This window comes from Rhinichthys klamathensis, unplaced genomic scaffold (genome assembly GCF_029890125.1).
Source record: "Rhinichthys klamathensis goyatoka isolate OS25496 unplaced genomic scaffold, OSU_Roscu_1.1 h1tg000423l_1, whole genome shotgun sequence".
In the NCBI taxonomy this organism is placed as follows: Eukaryota; Metazoa; Chordata; class Actinopteri; order Cypriniformes; family Leuciscidae; genus Rhinichthys; species Rhinichthys klamathensis.
In genome coordinates, this window is record NW_026606921.1 from 521010 (window position 1) to 538215 (window position 17206).

General features: G+C 38.1%; 1 protein-coding gene across 1 annotated transcript; it reads left to right on the top strand.

Moving 5' to 3' along the window:
• The first annotated feature begins 5559 nt into the window (after nucleotides 1-5559).
• LOC130070986 (cytochrome P450 2K6-like) lies at nucleotides 5560-13326 on the top strand. The gene is made up of 9 exons (XM_056235589.1): nucleotides 5560-5816; nucleotides 8744-8906; nucleotides 9837-9986; nucleotides 10066-10226; nucleotides 10406-10585; nucleotides 10659-10800; nucleotides 12594-12778; nucleotides 12859-13000; nucleotides 13102-13326. Exons 1-9 carry the CDS (start codon nucleotides 5619-5621, stop codon nucleotides 13287-13289), a joined length of 1509 nt encoding a protein of 502 aa, XP_056091564.1. The 5' UTR covers nucleotides 5560-5618; the 3' UTR covers nucleotides 13290-13326.
• The last annotated feature ends 3880 nt before the right edge of the window (nucleotides 13327-17206 follow it).

The following is a 17206-nucleotide window of genomic DNA, read 5'->3' on the forward strand; positions in this document are numbered from 1 at the left end:
GGCCGCTTGTCTATAACACTTAGGGCGGTTCAAATTACACCTCGTCTCTGTATGCCCCGCTACAGAGACGTCCCTTGGTTTAAAGACAAGGAAGAATTCCCTTGCAGAGAGTCCCACTGGGCCTGCTGCTCTCTCAACTTACGACGCTTTTCTTCAACTCTCAAGGGGTTTGCTGGATTATCACAGGCAACAGCCAAATGACCATTCTCTCCGCATCGGAAGCAATATCCGGGACGAGGCCGATTGGTCATTGGTTGGGCCCTTCTAACATCTCGACCAGTATCTGTCTCTATTAAACTCTGAGGCGGAAAAACTCGAGGACTAGCAGTCACATGGGAGTGATCTCTAAAATTTCTCTGAGCAACATTCTGAGCTTGCAGTTCAGCTACCTGTCGTCGTAGGTTAGCGACTTCTAAGCTATCTGAATCTTCACGTTTTGCTTCTTGAGTCATGGAAACTCGCATAGCGGCTATCTGAGCACGCAACTCTTCCACTACTTTTCTCAAAGCATCAAATTCTGTTTTCTCAGAACATCCGCTCTGGCGTTTCTGATCTGAATTTCCACCTAAAGTAACAAGTTGGGCCTAAGCTTCTGCAAGTTGCTTTCTTAGAGAATCTGTTTCAGAACTACTAGCATTTGGTGCTTCATGAGAATACACTGCCACTTGCTGGGTGGCAGCTCGAGGTTTCGGGTAAACAACAGGAGTTTTTGGCAACCCAAGGTGCTTTTTCATTCTTTCTTCTTTGGAAGTACGTTTACTCTCTTCTGTTCGAATTAACACAATCAACTCAGCGAAAGTGAGTGACTGGGCTCCGCTTTTCCCTAACTGAAGGCTGTCAATGAGACCATTGTCCCAACATCCCCTCACAAATTGCTTCAAAAGACAACGGTCATGACCTTTCTCCGCGATGCCTCCCCTCTTAATCGTTGAACTCAGAAGAACTTGCAACCGGTGTAAGAAATCTGATGACTTTTCACCTTGGTTCTGCAAGGTGCCCATAAACTTGGCCAACAGTTCGTCACCATCCTCTACAGAACCATACACTGATTCTAGCAACTCAAGGTACACCGCAGGCAAAGCGGGAGGTCGTACATGCTTCACTACGTCTGCGGCAGGGGACAACAAGCTATCTAGGATCCTACGTACTCTTTGCAAATCGGAAATAGCCGGATCACTTAGCAGGAGTTCTACACTTACTCGCCAAGTGTCAAAGTCAGGTTCATTTGGAGGACGCGGGCACCTCCCTGAGAAATTCCTAAGACGGACTGACGTTTGCTGTAACATCGTAGCATCAGCCGACTTCACTATGTGCTCTACAACCATCTTCTGAACACCTGGTGGGTCTACAATGTTCATGGGGAAACCAGAACGAGTAGTCACTGTAACACCATCAACGGTGGTTTCTGGAAAGGCCATAGGGCCCGTCTGTCTCTTGATTGGGTTTTTGAATTCTAAATCTCGCATTTCTACTGTTTCTGCTTTCCTAGAATCATCACAGCTCACATTTCGCACTCTCTCTGGAGTACAGTTGGTAGAGTGAACTTCCTGGAGTTCATTCAACTCCTCCTGAAACACATTTGAAAGAGGTTTCCCACTGGTCGTCTGGTTACGGACACTAGCCAAAGCTCGTACTTGGAACATGACGCTTGGATTCGAAAGACTTCCCAAAGTTATGGGTAACATTGGCGCTAAGTCCAGCATTGCAGAGCTGTGAGCATATTCTACAATGGCATGCTGATGGAACTCAGACGTTTGATCGTCAATTATCAAATTACGTTTAACCGAGCCATACCTTTGCAAGAAAATACTCAGCTCATCATCCGTTTCGGTCAACGTGAGACCTTTGACAAGAAGCGCATTTGCTACGTCCACACTCTCTCTCTCAATGATTTCCATCGTCACAATGTAAGATCAACACTCTGAGAAAATTTCGGTTACTAATTAGCTCGTTTCCTACTACTATCCTTGTTGCTAAGCAACAGTCTCCTGGCTGGCTCGCCAACTTTCTGTAACCCGTGTCGTGGCAAGTGTGTTACCCTCACTCTCCTAAGTAAAAGACACAGAGGGGAGTGAAAGAAGACACTGCTTCAATCTATGGACCAGCGATCAGAAGACCAGAATTCGCTCAAGAGACTGTGTTAGCAGCAAAGAAGCACAGGGACACACTGTTTGAGTTAGAAAAACAGGTTGATATATTTAAAAGGAATAACAAGCAATTAAGACAAAAAAAAGAAAATGTTCAAAAAGACAATAAAATTAAATTATTACCACATCACATAAAAGAAAATAAACCAGAAATAAATAAACTCTTATTTGAATCCTAATTGTAACCTTTTATTCTTTCTTTTTATCTACTATAATTTATACTTTCTATTTAGTTTTAAATCTAATTTCACCTAATTAGCTTTTATTTTGGTATAAGTAAGATATAAGGTTTCTTTAGTTATTTGAATTATTCCTAATTTGACTTATTTATATTAAGAATACTTTTCTCCTCTGGTCTGATTTAAATGTAACTTTTCAATTTCAACCTTTCAAATTACCTTTCAGTTCATTCTTATTACCCAAAAATTACCCAGAAATTATGAACACTTAATAGACAAATCAAAAGAAATAAATCACAATAGAATTGAAACAAAATAACAATAAAGAAAATAAATCACCGTCCAATTATCTCAGTGTTCACAGAAATCTCAATGTGATATGAGATTTTATCTCAGTTCTCAGCTCCAGTTCAATGTTCCTTCACGAGATCCTTCTTCCGCAACTCAAGTTAACTCACAGTTCAATAGCAACAGGAAGAGAAAACCTGTACTCAATCCTACCACAATATTCACAGTTCGATTCGCAGTTCGATCCTTATTTGGGCATGGCTCGCCAGTTCCTGCTTGCACCAACTCTCGAACTTTCGCTGTGAAGCAGGGACATCTCACGTGCAGCTTCCTTGATTCTCGTTCAGCATCCAAACTCAGCAAATAGAAAATATCAGACAAAACCAAAAGAAAATCCAGAAAGGATATAAAAAGAAATGGAAAGCCCAAGGGGGGGAAGGGAAAAAACCCAACCAAGAGTACTCTAATATCAATTAGAAAAAGTTCGCGGCAGCTCTCTCAGCTTTAGGCCCGTACTTCAATGCACGTACAAAAGCTAGTTTCACTTTTACTCAAAATCAATCAATCACAGCATCAAGTTCTGTTTCTATTTCTCAAAATCTTTATGTTCTATATCTCTAAATCTTTCTAAACAAACTACTAGCTCGCTCAGTCTAATTCTTTCTCTTCTCAGATCGCGCTCAGTGCTTCTTTCTCGGTGCTTCTCTCGAAAAAAAAATGATCATTGCATCATCTTTTGACTCCGATGACTCCACCCACTAAGGCGGCCAACTCTGATTCGTCTATTAGGACCAATCATTGTCTCATTTAATCAAATCACTCTTCTCTAATTTATGTATTCTTGTTTTCTCTTTTCTTTACAGATATTTAATAAAATAACTGTTTATTCACATAAGTGTCAGTTTCTTTCTTTTCTATTTCAAAAAATAAAACATCTTTAGTAACCTGGGTTACACCGCCATATGTTTATTACACCCATGAACACAGCCAGCTGATTTCACTAATTAGTTGTATCTCCCGGCTGAAAAACTGTGCTAATTAGCAAATCCTGGTGATTGGAACAAAATACTGAGGAGGACTTTTACTTTATGAAGTAACCTTTTCTTTTAGTAACATTTGCCTTATGTGTAGGCCTACTTTAGTTTCGTAAACTTAAATAGTTTTTATTACTGTAGCTATGCTTGTTCATATGACAACGTTACCGAACCCTTTTCACAATTCAGATTTGGATCGTAAAAATAAACTATAGCAGTTGTAGAGATACATTGGCAGAGGTGGGTAATCCAGGGGTCAAAGAGTAAAAGTCCTGCCATATGTTTATTCCACCCATGAACTCAGTCAGCTGATTTCACTAATTAGTTCTATCTCCTGTCTGAATTAACAAATCCAGGTGATTGGAACCAAATACTGAGGAGGAATTTTACTTTTTGAACCTGGACTTTACACCTCTGCATAGCAATGCCACATGTCAGCCAAGAGCAAAAGAAATAAACCAGAACTGGACCTTATCGTAGCCAAAAAATATGTGTATATTAAATATGGCGTAATTTCAGCCACAACCTTAGATGAAATCAGCTGAGGAGAAACGAAGACATTAAATCTGTGAAGATCTCAGCAGAAGAGGAATAAACAACTCCACAAACAGCATTACCAGCTGCACTTATTACTAACCAGACTGACTTTATTTCTGTCAGTCGTCTACAAAAGGTTTTATTGAGAATTAACAGGGGTTTATCTCTGTGATTCATTTGAAGTCACCATAACAGTGATCAGTGTTTGTCAAACACATTTGCAGCAGCAAAGAAAGCTAAAGTGAAATGAGATCAGGTGATGATGGTTACCTGGTGATGGTTTTATGTTCATCATGAAATAGACTGATTCACTGAGGTATTTTAATTTAACAATTATGTTATCACATTCATATTTTTTTATCATGCATTAGAAACAGAGTTTATAGTTTTTGTTATTGTAATTTCATGCCTTTAATATAACACAAAGTATAGTATGTTTGAAAATTACATGTTTAAAAATAAAAGTATAAAAATGTATTGTGGAAATGTGTCATCACAGTCTGTGAAAGGGTCCATTACCACAGGATGTATTATTGAGTAGCATTGGAGGAAAAACACAATCCATATGTACAGTCTTCACAAGAGACTATGGGTTGCTAAATGTGTAAACGAGTTGATAGATGCAGTTCTGCTGATGTATGGATGTTTTTTTTTTTTTTTTTTTTTTAGTAGGTCAATAAACACTAGCCTTTATAAATGTGTGACAAGTGAAATCATCTGCATACCATAAAAATGTAAAAGTGCTGCTACCAGAATTACATGTGTTGGTGCTGTTTAGCTTGGTTTAAACTGGTCTCAAAGCCTGGTCGAACTGGTGCTCAGGTGGTTTGGCTGCAAGCTGATCTTCCTGAAAAGTGTCCACAACATTCAACAGCCCTGAATGAGATGAGAGACCAGCAAACAAGCTTTTTTTTCAGTGGGACTGATCTTGTTGCATGAGTGTAAACCTCCTTGCTGTTCTGTTTTATTAAAAAAATGCATTCATGAACAATTTACATGTTAATTCATTCTATATTTGTCATAGGTCAGTGTATTTTAAATACTTTCTTTAAATACTTCTTTTTTATTATTTGGTTATGCTGTAAAACAAAGTACTGATTTTCAAAGCTGTTCTACATGAAAAAAGAAAAGAAAAAGAAATTAGGACAATGGCTGTTATTCTTACAGTAGAAAGACGGGTAAATCATCTTCTGTGTCTGAATTAATTGATACAAATTCAAGAAAGCAGCACTGTTTGCAATTATATTTAGAGTTAGCTTTTTTTTTTTAAATCAGCTTACCGGTGACAGTTGTGCAATTTTGAGTAAAGATTACCCTCCTTATGGCCCCTCCTATACTTCTCCCATACTTCTCCCATACCTCCTTATGTACCTACAGAGTACATAAGAGCAAGACTACAACCAATATCAAACCTAAACGAGATCTCTCTGAATATGGCTTTAACAGAAGTGTTACTCTCGCAGAGCACAGGTACAATACTTGCCCTGCTGTTGTTTTTGATTATTTTTCTCTTTTCCATGAGCTCAAGTTCTCAAGATGAGAGAAAATATCCTCCAGGACCCAAACCACTGCCACTGCTGGGGAACCTACACATGCTGGACCTCAAGAAAACCTACATGAGCCTGTGGGAGGTGAGCATGCTTAAATCAGGTTTAACAAAATTAAGCATCGCTCAGTAATTGGTTGACCTAAATTGGTATTATCTAATTGTGTACTTAAATTTAACAGATGTCAGCTATTAAACCTTATTCATTTGTGAGACTCTGTGGTGTAAAAAGGTCACATTAGTAATTAAAAAAAAAAAAAAACACTTCAGCAAAACATGGGTCAAAGTGTCTGAATGGTTTTTATTCATTTTACTGGTAGTCCACTGTATGAAGAATTTTTGGGTATAATATGTCAGTTTACTTTATTTTGCTATCCTCACTTACATAAATACAATATAGTGTCCTGCACCCACTAGTAAAAATCAAAAATTATATCTGGTGTCTGAATAATTTTTGGTTTGACTGTAGGTGTGCCAGATTGTTCCCTTATGGATAGCAAATTAGCCGGTGGTAAATTAACACTGCTCTGTGTTTAAATGGGAACCACCAGCAGGGTGTTAAAAGTAACACTGAAGCAGTGTAAGGTACATTTACATGACAACGATGTGCTAAAAACTGGAAAAAAAAAAGTCTTTGTACAGATGGCAACGTTATCAAAGCGAACCCCGTTCACACGGATCCGTGAAAACTAATAATAAAGCTGTAATATGCATGCCAGACTAAAGAAAGACTATACGAGCGCACATACACATTCTTTTACAGTATTACTTTGTCTTCTGGGTAAATTTCATCTTCACAAAACCAGAACCATTCACATGTTATCCCAATTTTAGAATGTTCTCCTCTGATAAAAAGTCCCTTTTTACTTCTTTGAAAACAAAGGCTTTGGAATTATATCTTCATTGAGTCTGCTGTAAGGAACCTTTAATTTTTCATGATGACAAAATGTTATATTGTGTTGATTTGTGTAATTATAACTGTTATTTCTTACTGTTATTATCGGTATCCTTTCATTTGCAAAAAATAAATAAAAATCTTATCGACTAAACATTTAAAACGCATGTGCATGACATCACCGGTTTCACAGATTCACGTTTTTGTAGTTTACATGGAGATGATAAGGATGTCATTTTAAAAACTTGCACTTTGAAACCTGTTTTCAAAAGTTTGCGTTTTCAGGCCACCAAAACGCCATTGTTGTGTAAATTAACGGACAAAATATAAAAAGTCTTCAGTTTTTAGTTGTACATGTCCTGTAAAAAGCCCATTAGAGTTACTTAGAATAGATAATTAAGTGATGACTGAGCATTATTGAAGACACCTGATGAAAACAAGCAAAATTACTGAAGAAAATTACAACTGACTTCCAGGCACAGCCTTAGATGAAATCAACTGAAGATAAAAGACATTAAATCTCTCAAGATCTCAGCAGATGATTACAAAACTCTTAAAACAGTATTACCAGCTTCACTAATAAATACTAAACAGTGAAGAATTATTGAGAATTTACAGAGTTTTAGATGCTGATGTTTTATTGAAAAACAAAATAGTTTGGTTTGAAGTCACCTTTCTGGTGATCAGTGTTTGCTTTAGTTGGACTCTTGACACTTGATTGTGTATCTCTCTGTGTGTTCTAGCTGTGTTTGTTATGGCAAGAACAGTCAGAGAAAATGTGATAAGACGTTGTTGCCTTTGTATTGATGATAAAGATGTAATAGCCTCATTCACTGATCTTGCTCAGAGCCTAATCTGGTTTTATAGGTGATGTATTATGAATTTAACCTCATTGATGACAGTAGCCCTGTGACTGAACCTCTTGATTTTAAAACGTGTTGTGATAATCTGAAATTATTGATGGGGAATATACTCAGGGATAAGATTAGTGAGTTATTCTACTTTATGATGATGAAAAAAATATTACCTGTTCATCTTTGTTTTTCTGTCTTTCTTTGCAACAAGTTATGTGTTTTGGTAAACACTGTTACAAAGACCACAAACTCATATTAAAAGCCAAGTCAAACTGCTCAACTAAAGGAAACACTGATCACCTTATTGGTGACCAAACATTTTCAATAAAAATCAACATCTAAACCTCTGTTAATTCTCAAAAAGACCTTCTGCAGAGATCTTGAGTGATTTGTTGTCTTCTTTTATTTGCAGTTGATTTCAGGCTGTGTGGCTTTAAGTCATTTGTAGTAGTCGTGTTTAATTTTCTGAAAGTGCAAGTATGATGTTGAACCAACATCACATTGGTAACATTGATTCAATGCCATTACCATTGATTTTTGGTTGACATTTTAAAAAAAAATTCAACATCAATTGCAGGTGCAAATGTGATGTTATTCAATGCAGTTAACGTTGACACATTAACATTGATTTAAAATTGTTTCGATGGTGGCTTGCCATCTGGGTAGTTTAATTAGGGCATTTAAGTAGATTTTATAAACATGCCTTACATTACTGGTGTGCATCTTGAGACAAAACAGTGACAGTGACACATTTTAAGATGTGCAAGTAGCTTTCAGTTAAAACAGCTCAAACATGCATTTTAGTCTGCGACTAGGCTTAAGCCTTGTCTCTGAAACTGGGGGACAGTGTTATATCATGGCTCAAGGACAATGCCCTTCAGTCTAAATTCTCAATAGGGCCTTTCCTCTCATTCCTTATTGCTTAATTACTACACGTGCCAAGTAGATATTTACTGGCAAGCTTACTGTGTTTAAAATTACAAAAGTAGGTCACCTAGTTCTCACAATCACTAGGGTAAGAGTCAGTGGTAATGTTTGACTAGGGAGACAGTTGCCAGACGGAATGAATGTACAAAAAAGAGCTGATGTCAATAGATAGATAAACAGTCAGACAGACAGATTCTGTGTTCATTCAAAGGTCACCGTTCCCACTAGGCGAATAGTTATGGGTAATGTGAGACCAGTTAGGGCTGATGCCAGTGGATAGATATGCATAGATTCAATAGCCATTTATGGCTTTTCTTAATTTTTTCTCTCTTGCAGCTGTCAAAACAGTATGGGTCAGTTTACACAGTGCACTTGGGCCCCAAAAAAGTGGTAATATTGTCAGGATACAAGACCATCAAACACGCACTAGTGAACCTTTCTGAGGAGTTTGGAGACCGAGAAATTACACCCATTTTCCATGATTTCAACCAGGGATATGGTAAGGTTTCACATCTTCAGATGGTCATTTAATAAACACATTTGTTTTGTAGATGTAAGACTTGTCTTGTATATAAAGTTGCAAATTTAAAAAAAGATTATCGTTTCCCTTTCAATCGGTCACGTTCGACGTGACGTTCGACATGTTGGACTGACCGACAAATAGGAATCTTGCCAGAGAGGCCAATCTACTTCGAGTGTAACTAAACGAGCCAATGCACATTGCCATGCGATATTTGCATCAGCTGCTCCGCATCGCAGCACGAGTACATAATAGCAGCAGGTGCATCGCATCTTCAGGTTTTCTCTTCGGAGCCGAGCAGTTTGTTTATTCATGCTCTAATCTGTAAGCAGTATAACTACAGAGAGCCAGTTCTTCAGGGAGAAGCTGTCTCGTGTGTCCATATGTAGTGACCCAGAGGGGATCCTATATGTGTATTTTTCCACGGTATAGCTACTAAACGGAAGCCTGTGTCTTTCCCTTGGGGAGCCCCCTTTGATGAGGCTGGAGTCACCCCAGAGTCATTCCATATGTAGTACGGCCCTACGGGGTTATTCCATATGTAATCTTTACATAACTCCTTGCGGGTAGGATGTGGTTTCCGCAGCGTTCCTTTTCCAGTGGAAAGGGCAGACTTTCCCAGTGTTCTTCAATAGTCTCACTGAGTGGGTCATGCAGAACAGCAGTGATTGACTCCACCACTAGACGGCCAGATCATCGGCTCGGCTCCTCAGTGAAAGCCTGAAGATGCGATGCACTTGCAGCTGATGCAAATGTCGCATGCCAATGTGCATTGGCTCGTTTAGTTACACTCGAAGTAGATCAATCCGACGTGGGGGAACGAGGGTTACATGCGTAACCGAGACGTTTTTATTCTAGTAAGAAATGTGAGGTCCACTTTAGAGTAATGGGTAAATTATTCCTCTGTAGGGATTGTGTTTGCCAATGGTGAAAACTGGAGAGAAATGAGACGCTTTGCTCTCACAAACCTGCGAGACTTTGGAATGGGAAAGAAAAGAAGTGAAGAGATTATCATTGAAGAAACACAACATTTAAAAGAGGAATTTGAGAAGTTTGAAGGTAAGATTGTTAACCACAAGGACAAGATCATGATGCATGAAACTGATTTGAGTATTAACATCTTGTTCACTTGTTGCAGGAGAACCATTTGATACAACTCTGCCAATGGCCATGGCTGTTTCGAACGTTGTCTCTGCCATTATCTACAGCACCAGATTTGAGTACAGCAACACTAAGTTACATCACATGGTCAAACGATCTTTCGAAAACATGAGGATGATTGGATCAGCTTCAGTGCAGGTAACCAGACATTCCTGTTCAATCCACCAATAATTCATACACGGATTGTTATTTTTAATTATTCAAGAAGAACAATAAAGATTTATTGTTTATAATGCATTATTTTAGAGTATTTGTTAAGGTGTATGTACAGTGTGCAATGGTACATTATGATTTTTTGCAATTCTGCTTGTTTTTAGCTCTACAACATGTTTCCTCGGCTTCGTCCTTTTGTGATGAATCAGCAACGTATTGTGAATAATGTCAGAGAAACATTCAAACAAAGTGAGGAAATATTAAATGGACTGAAGAAAACTCTGAACCCTCAGGAGCCCAGAGGAATCGCTGATTCTTTCCTGATACGACAGCAGAAGGACGAGGTAATGTCTATACTTTTAAATCAAATAGATTTGCAATTACCATTTTTGGCTTTCATTGTCATGACTTCTGCAGGAATCTGGAAAAAAAAACTCTTTGTACCATTCAATGAATTTACAATGTACAATTAACAACCTGTTTGGTGCTGGTACTGACACTACGGCCACAACGCTACGCTGGAGTCTTTTGCTCATGGCCAAATACCCTGAAATGCAAGGTATGACTGCAAATGCCAGATCTTAATGCATACATTTGAACACTGGAAACAAATATTATTGAAACAATTCTCACTTCTTTCTTTTATTTACTACGTCAAAGGGAAAAAAATCATTGTTTATAGTAGGGATGGGCGATATATCGCACGATATTGTTATGCGCATCTCGTCAGTAAAGCCGGTTCCTTGATTAGTAGTAAATCACCTTCACCTGCTTTCAGATGGAGCGGCATTTACTACAAAGAGCCGTAGTTAACTGACAAGCTGAGCCATATCGCATTAATATCGCGGACGTATCGCCAGCGATAATTGATGCGATATGGCTCAGCTTGTCAGTTAACTACGGCTCTTTGTACACAGCAAAAACTCCAGTGTTTAATTAACACTCCTGGGAGTGTATATGAGTCCACACTCAAGATTGTTAAAGTTAATGAGATAATTAAGTGATTAATTGAGTGATGATTGAGCATTATTGAAGACACCTAAAGCAGAATCATTGAAGGAGAAAATCTAAAATTGTAAGCCACCGTTATGGCGATCATTGTTTGCTTTAGTTGGGCTCTTGACCCTTAGATTAATAACTTTAGATTTTGTTCGGCTGTTGTATCTGAGTTATAACTGCCAGATTAAAAAAGAAAAAAATGATCTAATTATGTCGTTATATTATGACAATCATCATTTGATCTTTATGTTTGTGATTTATGCTGTTGATTACAGCATAACTGTGATTCTGCATAAATATCCAGCATTTTAGATATAATGTAAAGGATTTCTTAAGAGTTGTTTAAAAAAAAATCTTTCTTTTAGGCACACACAGACGTCAAGATTCAGTCAGTGCATCTCAACAATGGTGACGAGCAGAATATTCAATTAGGGAAAAGTAAATTACATAGACAATTCAGATCATAATTTATTCATACCGCAATGCATGATGGGAGCCATTAATGAGTTGTGATTGGTGGCAGCCACTGCAACATTCATTATTAGTGTCACCATTATTGAGATTCACAGGCTGATTATTGATGTTTGTGTTTCTAAATAAATTCATTTGAAACTATTTTTAATCAGAACAATGTTTATTAAATATTTTGGTTTATAAGAAAAATACTGATAATAATATGCTGTAGAATCACAAAGCTGTTGCTAATGATTTAAACCAAACTATCTCAGTAAGTTTCATTTTTCAGATCACAGCATGATTATGCCCAAACATAACCAACACTATCAGATCACACTTTTCTGTGTTCATTTGACTGTTATAAATCAATAACAGCAGACAAACAAAATTTAAAGATGAAAGTATAAGGGTCAGAGTCCAACTAAAGCAAAAACTGATCGCCATAACGGTGGCTTACAATTTGTGATTTTCTCCTTCAGTGATTCTGCTTGTTAACATCAGGTGTCTTCAATAATGCTCAATCATCACTAAATTAATCACTTAATTATCTCTTTAACTTTAACACTCTTGAGTGTTAATTTAACACTCATATCTGCATAATATCTTCCATCTGAAAGCAGGTGAAGGGGATTTACTACTAATCAAGGAACCGGCTTTACTGAAGAGATGCGCATAACATATCGTGCGATATATCGCCCATCCCTAGTTTATAGTGAACAAAAAGTCCTCGATCATAGTCAAGTCAAAATCAGGACTATTGCATTATTTTATAACAATTTGAATTCTACACGTTTGCAAATCTAATTTTAAACCATGCAAAGTGTTAAACAGAGTCAAGTATTCAATAATGCTGCTATATACTTTCATACTGCGGTCTTTCTTGTAAATTTAACTAAGCCAAGACCCAAGACGAGATTGACCGAGAGATTGGTGGACGTCAGCCAGTGATGGAAGACAGGAAGAACTTACCATATACAGATGCTGTGATCCATGAAACGCAGAGATTTGCAAACATAATACCCCTTGGTGCTCCCCATCAGACCACCTGTGACGTTCATCTGAATGGATTCCTCATCAAGAAGGTCTGCCTCCAAGAGCATGCTGTGTTCTTGATGATGTGTTTGTTCCATTTATCATTGATCATTTGTGTTGTTTTATGCAGGGTACCAGTGTGTTCGCACTACTGGTATCTGCATTGATGGATGAAAATGAGTGGGAAACTCCTGACAGCTTCAACCCAAGGCACTTCCTAAATAAGCAGGGCCAGTTTGTCAAAAGGGACGCCTTCTTGCCCTTCTCTGCAGGTGCAGTGGACTTCAAATTAGTTTTAATTAATAATACCGACTAATTATATTGTGCCATCACAGATGATTTTTGTTAATACTTTGCTTATTGTTTTTCTCAGGCCGCAGGGCTTGTCCTGGAGAGAGTTTGGCCAGGATGGAGCTCTTCCTGTTCTTCACTTCCCTCCTTCAGCGTTTCCGCTTCACTCCTCCTCCTGGAGTGTCTGAAGATGATCTGGATCTCACACCAGCGGTGGGCTTCACCCTAAACCCAGCCTCACACAAACTGTGCGCAGTGAAGCGGTCTTAAAGTTAATATGACCTTTTATTAGACATTTGTAATTTTTGTATGATATATTTGCATTTAATAATTTAGCTTTCCATTGGAAATACATTCAATGTTTGTGGTATGCCTTTGCTCTTCTTATGTAAGAAGTGTATTTAAGAATATGTTTAATATGTAAATGTATTGATCACATTCAAATTAATCAAATGTTGTTATTAATGCTTAAACCTGAGGAAAAAGTTAGCATTTAAATTGCACTTATGGAAGCACTGTGTAAATATTTGCCCACAGATGGTTTCTTTAACCAACAGATAAAGATACAGATTGCACTGTAAAAACCTTTTAAAAGCTGTAAGAAAAAGCCAAATTCTGACAGTAAAATACTATTTTCTAATAAAAAGTAATATACCGTAGCATTCTGGGTAATATTTGTTCACTATTCCCTGCATGAGCATGGTTTAAGAACAGGTATTAATGTTCTATATTACTTTACCATTCAACAATTGCTATGCTATGTTAATGATATCAAAGCTTTGCTTTGCCAATTAATACATTAGCGTTCATTGAATTAGGTAGTTAAAGATATAGCCAAGTTTCCAATATAGCCAAGTTTCCACTGTTAAAAATATTTAAATTGAGATTACATGATCATTTTAAATTAAATGTATGAATTAACTTTCTTAAATATTTTAAGTTAAGAGTAGTTAGTATGAATACAAAATAAAAATCAGCAAGTTCTGCTTAATTAAACTTTGAATTTCTTAACTTAAAATTGTAACTTATTACATACATTTTTGGGAAATTTGCCAAAAAATTTACAGTGTACATTAGTTTACTAATATAGTCCATGCGATTGAGTGAAAACAAATGAGTGAATTCAGAGACCGATGAGCACCTGTTGTTAACAAGCAGAAGGACAGAGAAACGAGAACAGAAAAAAAAAATCACTGTTGCCAGTAGTTTACCGTAATATCAAGAAAACAAAAATCAGTCAAATGTACTAAATTAAACAAGTTATTTTCACTCTGATATAAAAGTTACTTGCACAAATTTGCCGAATCACCCTCTATCTTGGTCACAAGCCACTTCCCCTATTTATATTACTCAACTCCTGTAAAAAGTCTACCTTCTTCTGAGGCCCACATGAACATTGTGACGGCCCTTGGGTGGACCGCTCCTGTTTGCTAGATCTGGACCACAAGCAGGCCATAGCAATGCCACATGTCATCCAAGAGCAAAGAAGTAAACCAGAACTGGACCTTATCTGAGCAACAAAATCTGTGTATTAGGGCTGGGCGATATATCTCACGATATTGTTATGCGCATCTAATCAGTAAAGCCGGTTCCTTGATTAGTAGTAAATCGCCTTCACCTGCTTTCAGATGGAGCGGCATTTACTACAAAGAGCCGTAGTTAACTGACAAGCTGAGCCATATCGCATTAATATCGCAGACGTATCGCCAGCGATATTTAATGCGATATGGCTCAGCTTGTCAGTTAACTACGGCTCTTTGTACACAGTAAAAACTCCAGTGTTAAATTAACACACCTGGGAGTGTATATGAGCAGGGTTTTTTGAGGATATTACAACAGCCCTTCCCCCTCCTGGTTTTTCAAAAGGGTTCCGGGACAGAGGAAATGCACTGGCCGACGCTTGTCTGACTACCTGTCGGGTTAGCGCTTCGGGACTATAATAGGAAAAGTCTGTTTCCCCTGTGGGTATCGAATCACTGTGCTTTCGTGATTCCTGCTGTTTGATTGAGTATGGACCCCATTACACTTGGACAAGGGCCCTACTCAATCCAAAAGGTTAAGCTTGAATCCTAGAGTAAGAGTAGATTAAGGCATAGAACTGATTTCGCCCTAGTGTTTAGACCAGCTAGGTTTGTATTCCATAGGACTACTATGGGTAAGTTCTACTACGGGTAAGTTTAGAGTAAGAGTAGATTAAATCATAGCACCAATTTCGCCATAGTGTTTAAACCAAAAGAGAAGATGTGAGCTTTAAATCCAAAGCTTCCTTCTTCCTACTCCCACAAGAAATGGATGAGGGAAATATTTCAAGACACTCTCTTCAGTGATGTACCTCAGGTTCATTGGATGTTTCGGCCCTTTACACACCAGACACCCTCCTCTGAGGCGGCCCATCCTGGATGATCAGTCCAGGACGAGTGTCTCGTGACCAATTGTTAATCGAACTAGACCAGATCCTTCAAACCATTGTGGTTGGGTTCTGGTCCCAGGATATTACCGACATGATCAGGCTGACCTCTGAATCGGAACCTTCTTTCAGGTAAGAAACCATGACCTTTTATAGATCACCCTTTCTCCTGTCTAACCAGATCTCCTTTCTTTTACAGAACGATCGCCGACCGGGCTGACCTCTGAATCGGAACCTTCTTTTGAGTTAATGAGATAATTAAGTGATTAATTGAGTGATGATTGAGCATTGGAGACATCTGATGATAGTGTAGGATGGTGAAACATGTAGTGTGTAATATGAGACCCCCCTCCCTGTGTAGTTCTGTATCACCTAGAAGAATCTTTATTTTGTTATCTTTAATTGTAATCTCATCCCAGATGTTTGTATGTTTATAACGTTATAGAATGTTTTATAGATGTAAAAAAATATATAAATGTAGGCATATAACCTGTACTCATAGACAGTAGGTATGCGTTAACAGCTAAGGGTCGTGGATGATAGGCGCATTTGTTGTAATGTGCTACCATGTGCTTGCGTGAGCAACGCCATCTCATGTGCTGTTCATGTTTTGTCATTTCAGGTAAGAGATAATGTCAAATACATGCACAAACTGTTATATGAGGTGAAGGAGTAAGGCATAAGTTAAATATGCTGTTACAGCGGTGAATCACTCAATATAGAGTGTTAACCCTCTAGGCGCCACGGTCGAGTTTACTCGACGAGATGCGGCTCTGAATAAAACGGCCGATTTTGTCAAATTGGGTGTCAAATTTCGTTCGTCCTCCCTTCCACTGGATGGCAGACATGTCATACTTCATCCCCAAATCAAAAAAACGTCATGTTTCTATACAAAATGTTCGAATTAGAGCGCATTGAATCAGTGCGATCAAAAGCGGAGCTAGTGTGCGAGTGAGGCATGTTATCAGATCCTCTCCGCAATCGCGGCGACAGTATTGTGGTGGAGACTTTGTCTAATGCCACTGGGTATGTTAGACGAGGTCGAAGTATTCATAGGAGAGTTAGGAGACAACGTGGAGGCAGGGTGAGGAGTCGCAATGACAATGACAGTAGTCCGAGCTGTGCATACTCGGCGCGCGCGCGAGGCAGATCTGGCCGCGCTGCTCGTATCATCTCACTCATGATCTGTGCCTTGCCGTGGCGAGTGAGCGTTTGAACTAAACAGGTCGTGTCTACTTGTGTTTGTATGTCATATGAATAAAATATATTTGCCCCATACATGGAATCAGAGTGCCTACTGTATTTAGTAAATGGAAAATCTCTACAGCAAAAGGCCAATCACTACATGCATTCGGTTTGTTTCTACCATTTATTAGTAATGATTTACACAGTTTGTTTACTACTTACTATATACCTGAGCATTCAGTATTGTGCAATATAGCATACAGAAGGTGATGGACATTTTGGGGGAAAAGAAGTGCTGCATTATCATTTAAACATGTGACTTTTCATGAAAATTCTATAATACAAGATATGACCACCATATGACGTCATAATATGCAAATTCGATGGGAAAATGTAATCCCTACATAAACTTTGGGTCTTCCTTAATATTTCTCTAATTTACAGAAAGTCTCTATCTTTTATCACTTTTAAGATATAGCCTTTAGAAATTATGATCTCACAATCGAACGTTTTAGGAAAAAACCTCTGGCGCCTAAAGGGTTAATCAGATCAATCTGTAATTATATGTGAGAAGGTGTAATAAACTGAGATTATT

Bases quoted from the DNA above. Each gene is read 5' to 3' on its own strand.
- LOC130070986 (XM_056235589.1), top strand. From the start codon at position 5,619: ATGGCTTTAACAGAAGTGTTACTCTCGCAGAGCACAGGTACAATACTT. The intron at 5,817-8,743 runs GTGAGCATGCTT...TCTCTCTTGCAG, and splicing joins CCTACATGAGCCTGTGGGAG to CTGTCAAAACAGTATGGGTC. The intron at 9,987-10,065 runs GTAAGATTGTTA...CACTTGTTGCAG, and splicing joins GGAATTTGAGAAGTTTGAAG to GAGAACCATTTGATACAACT.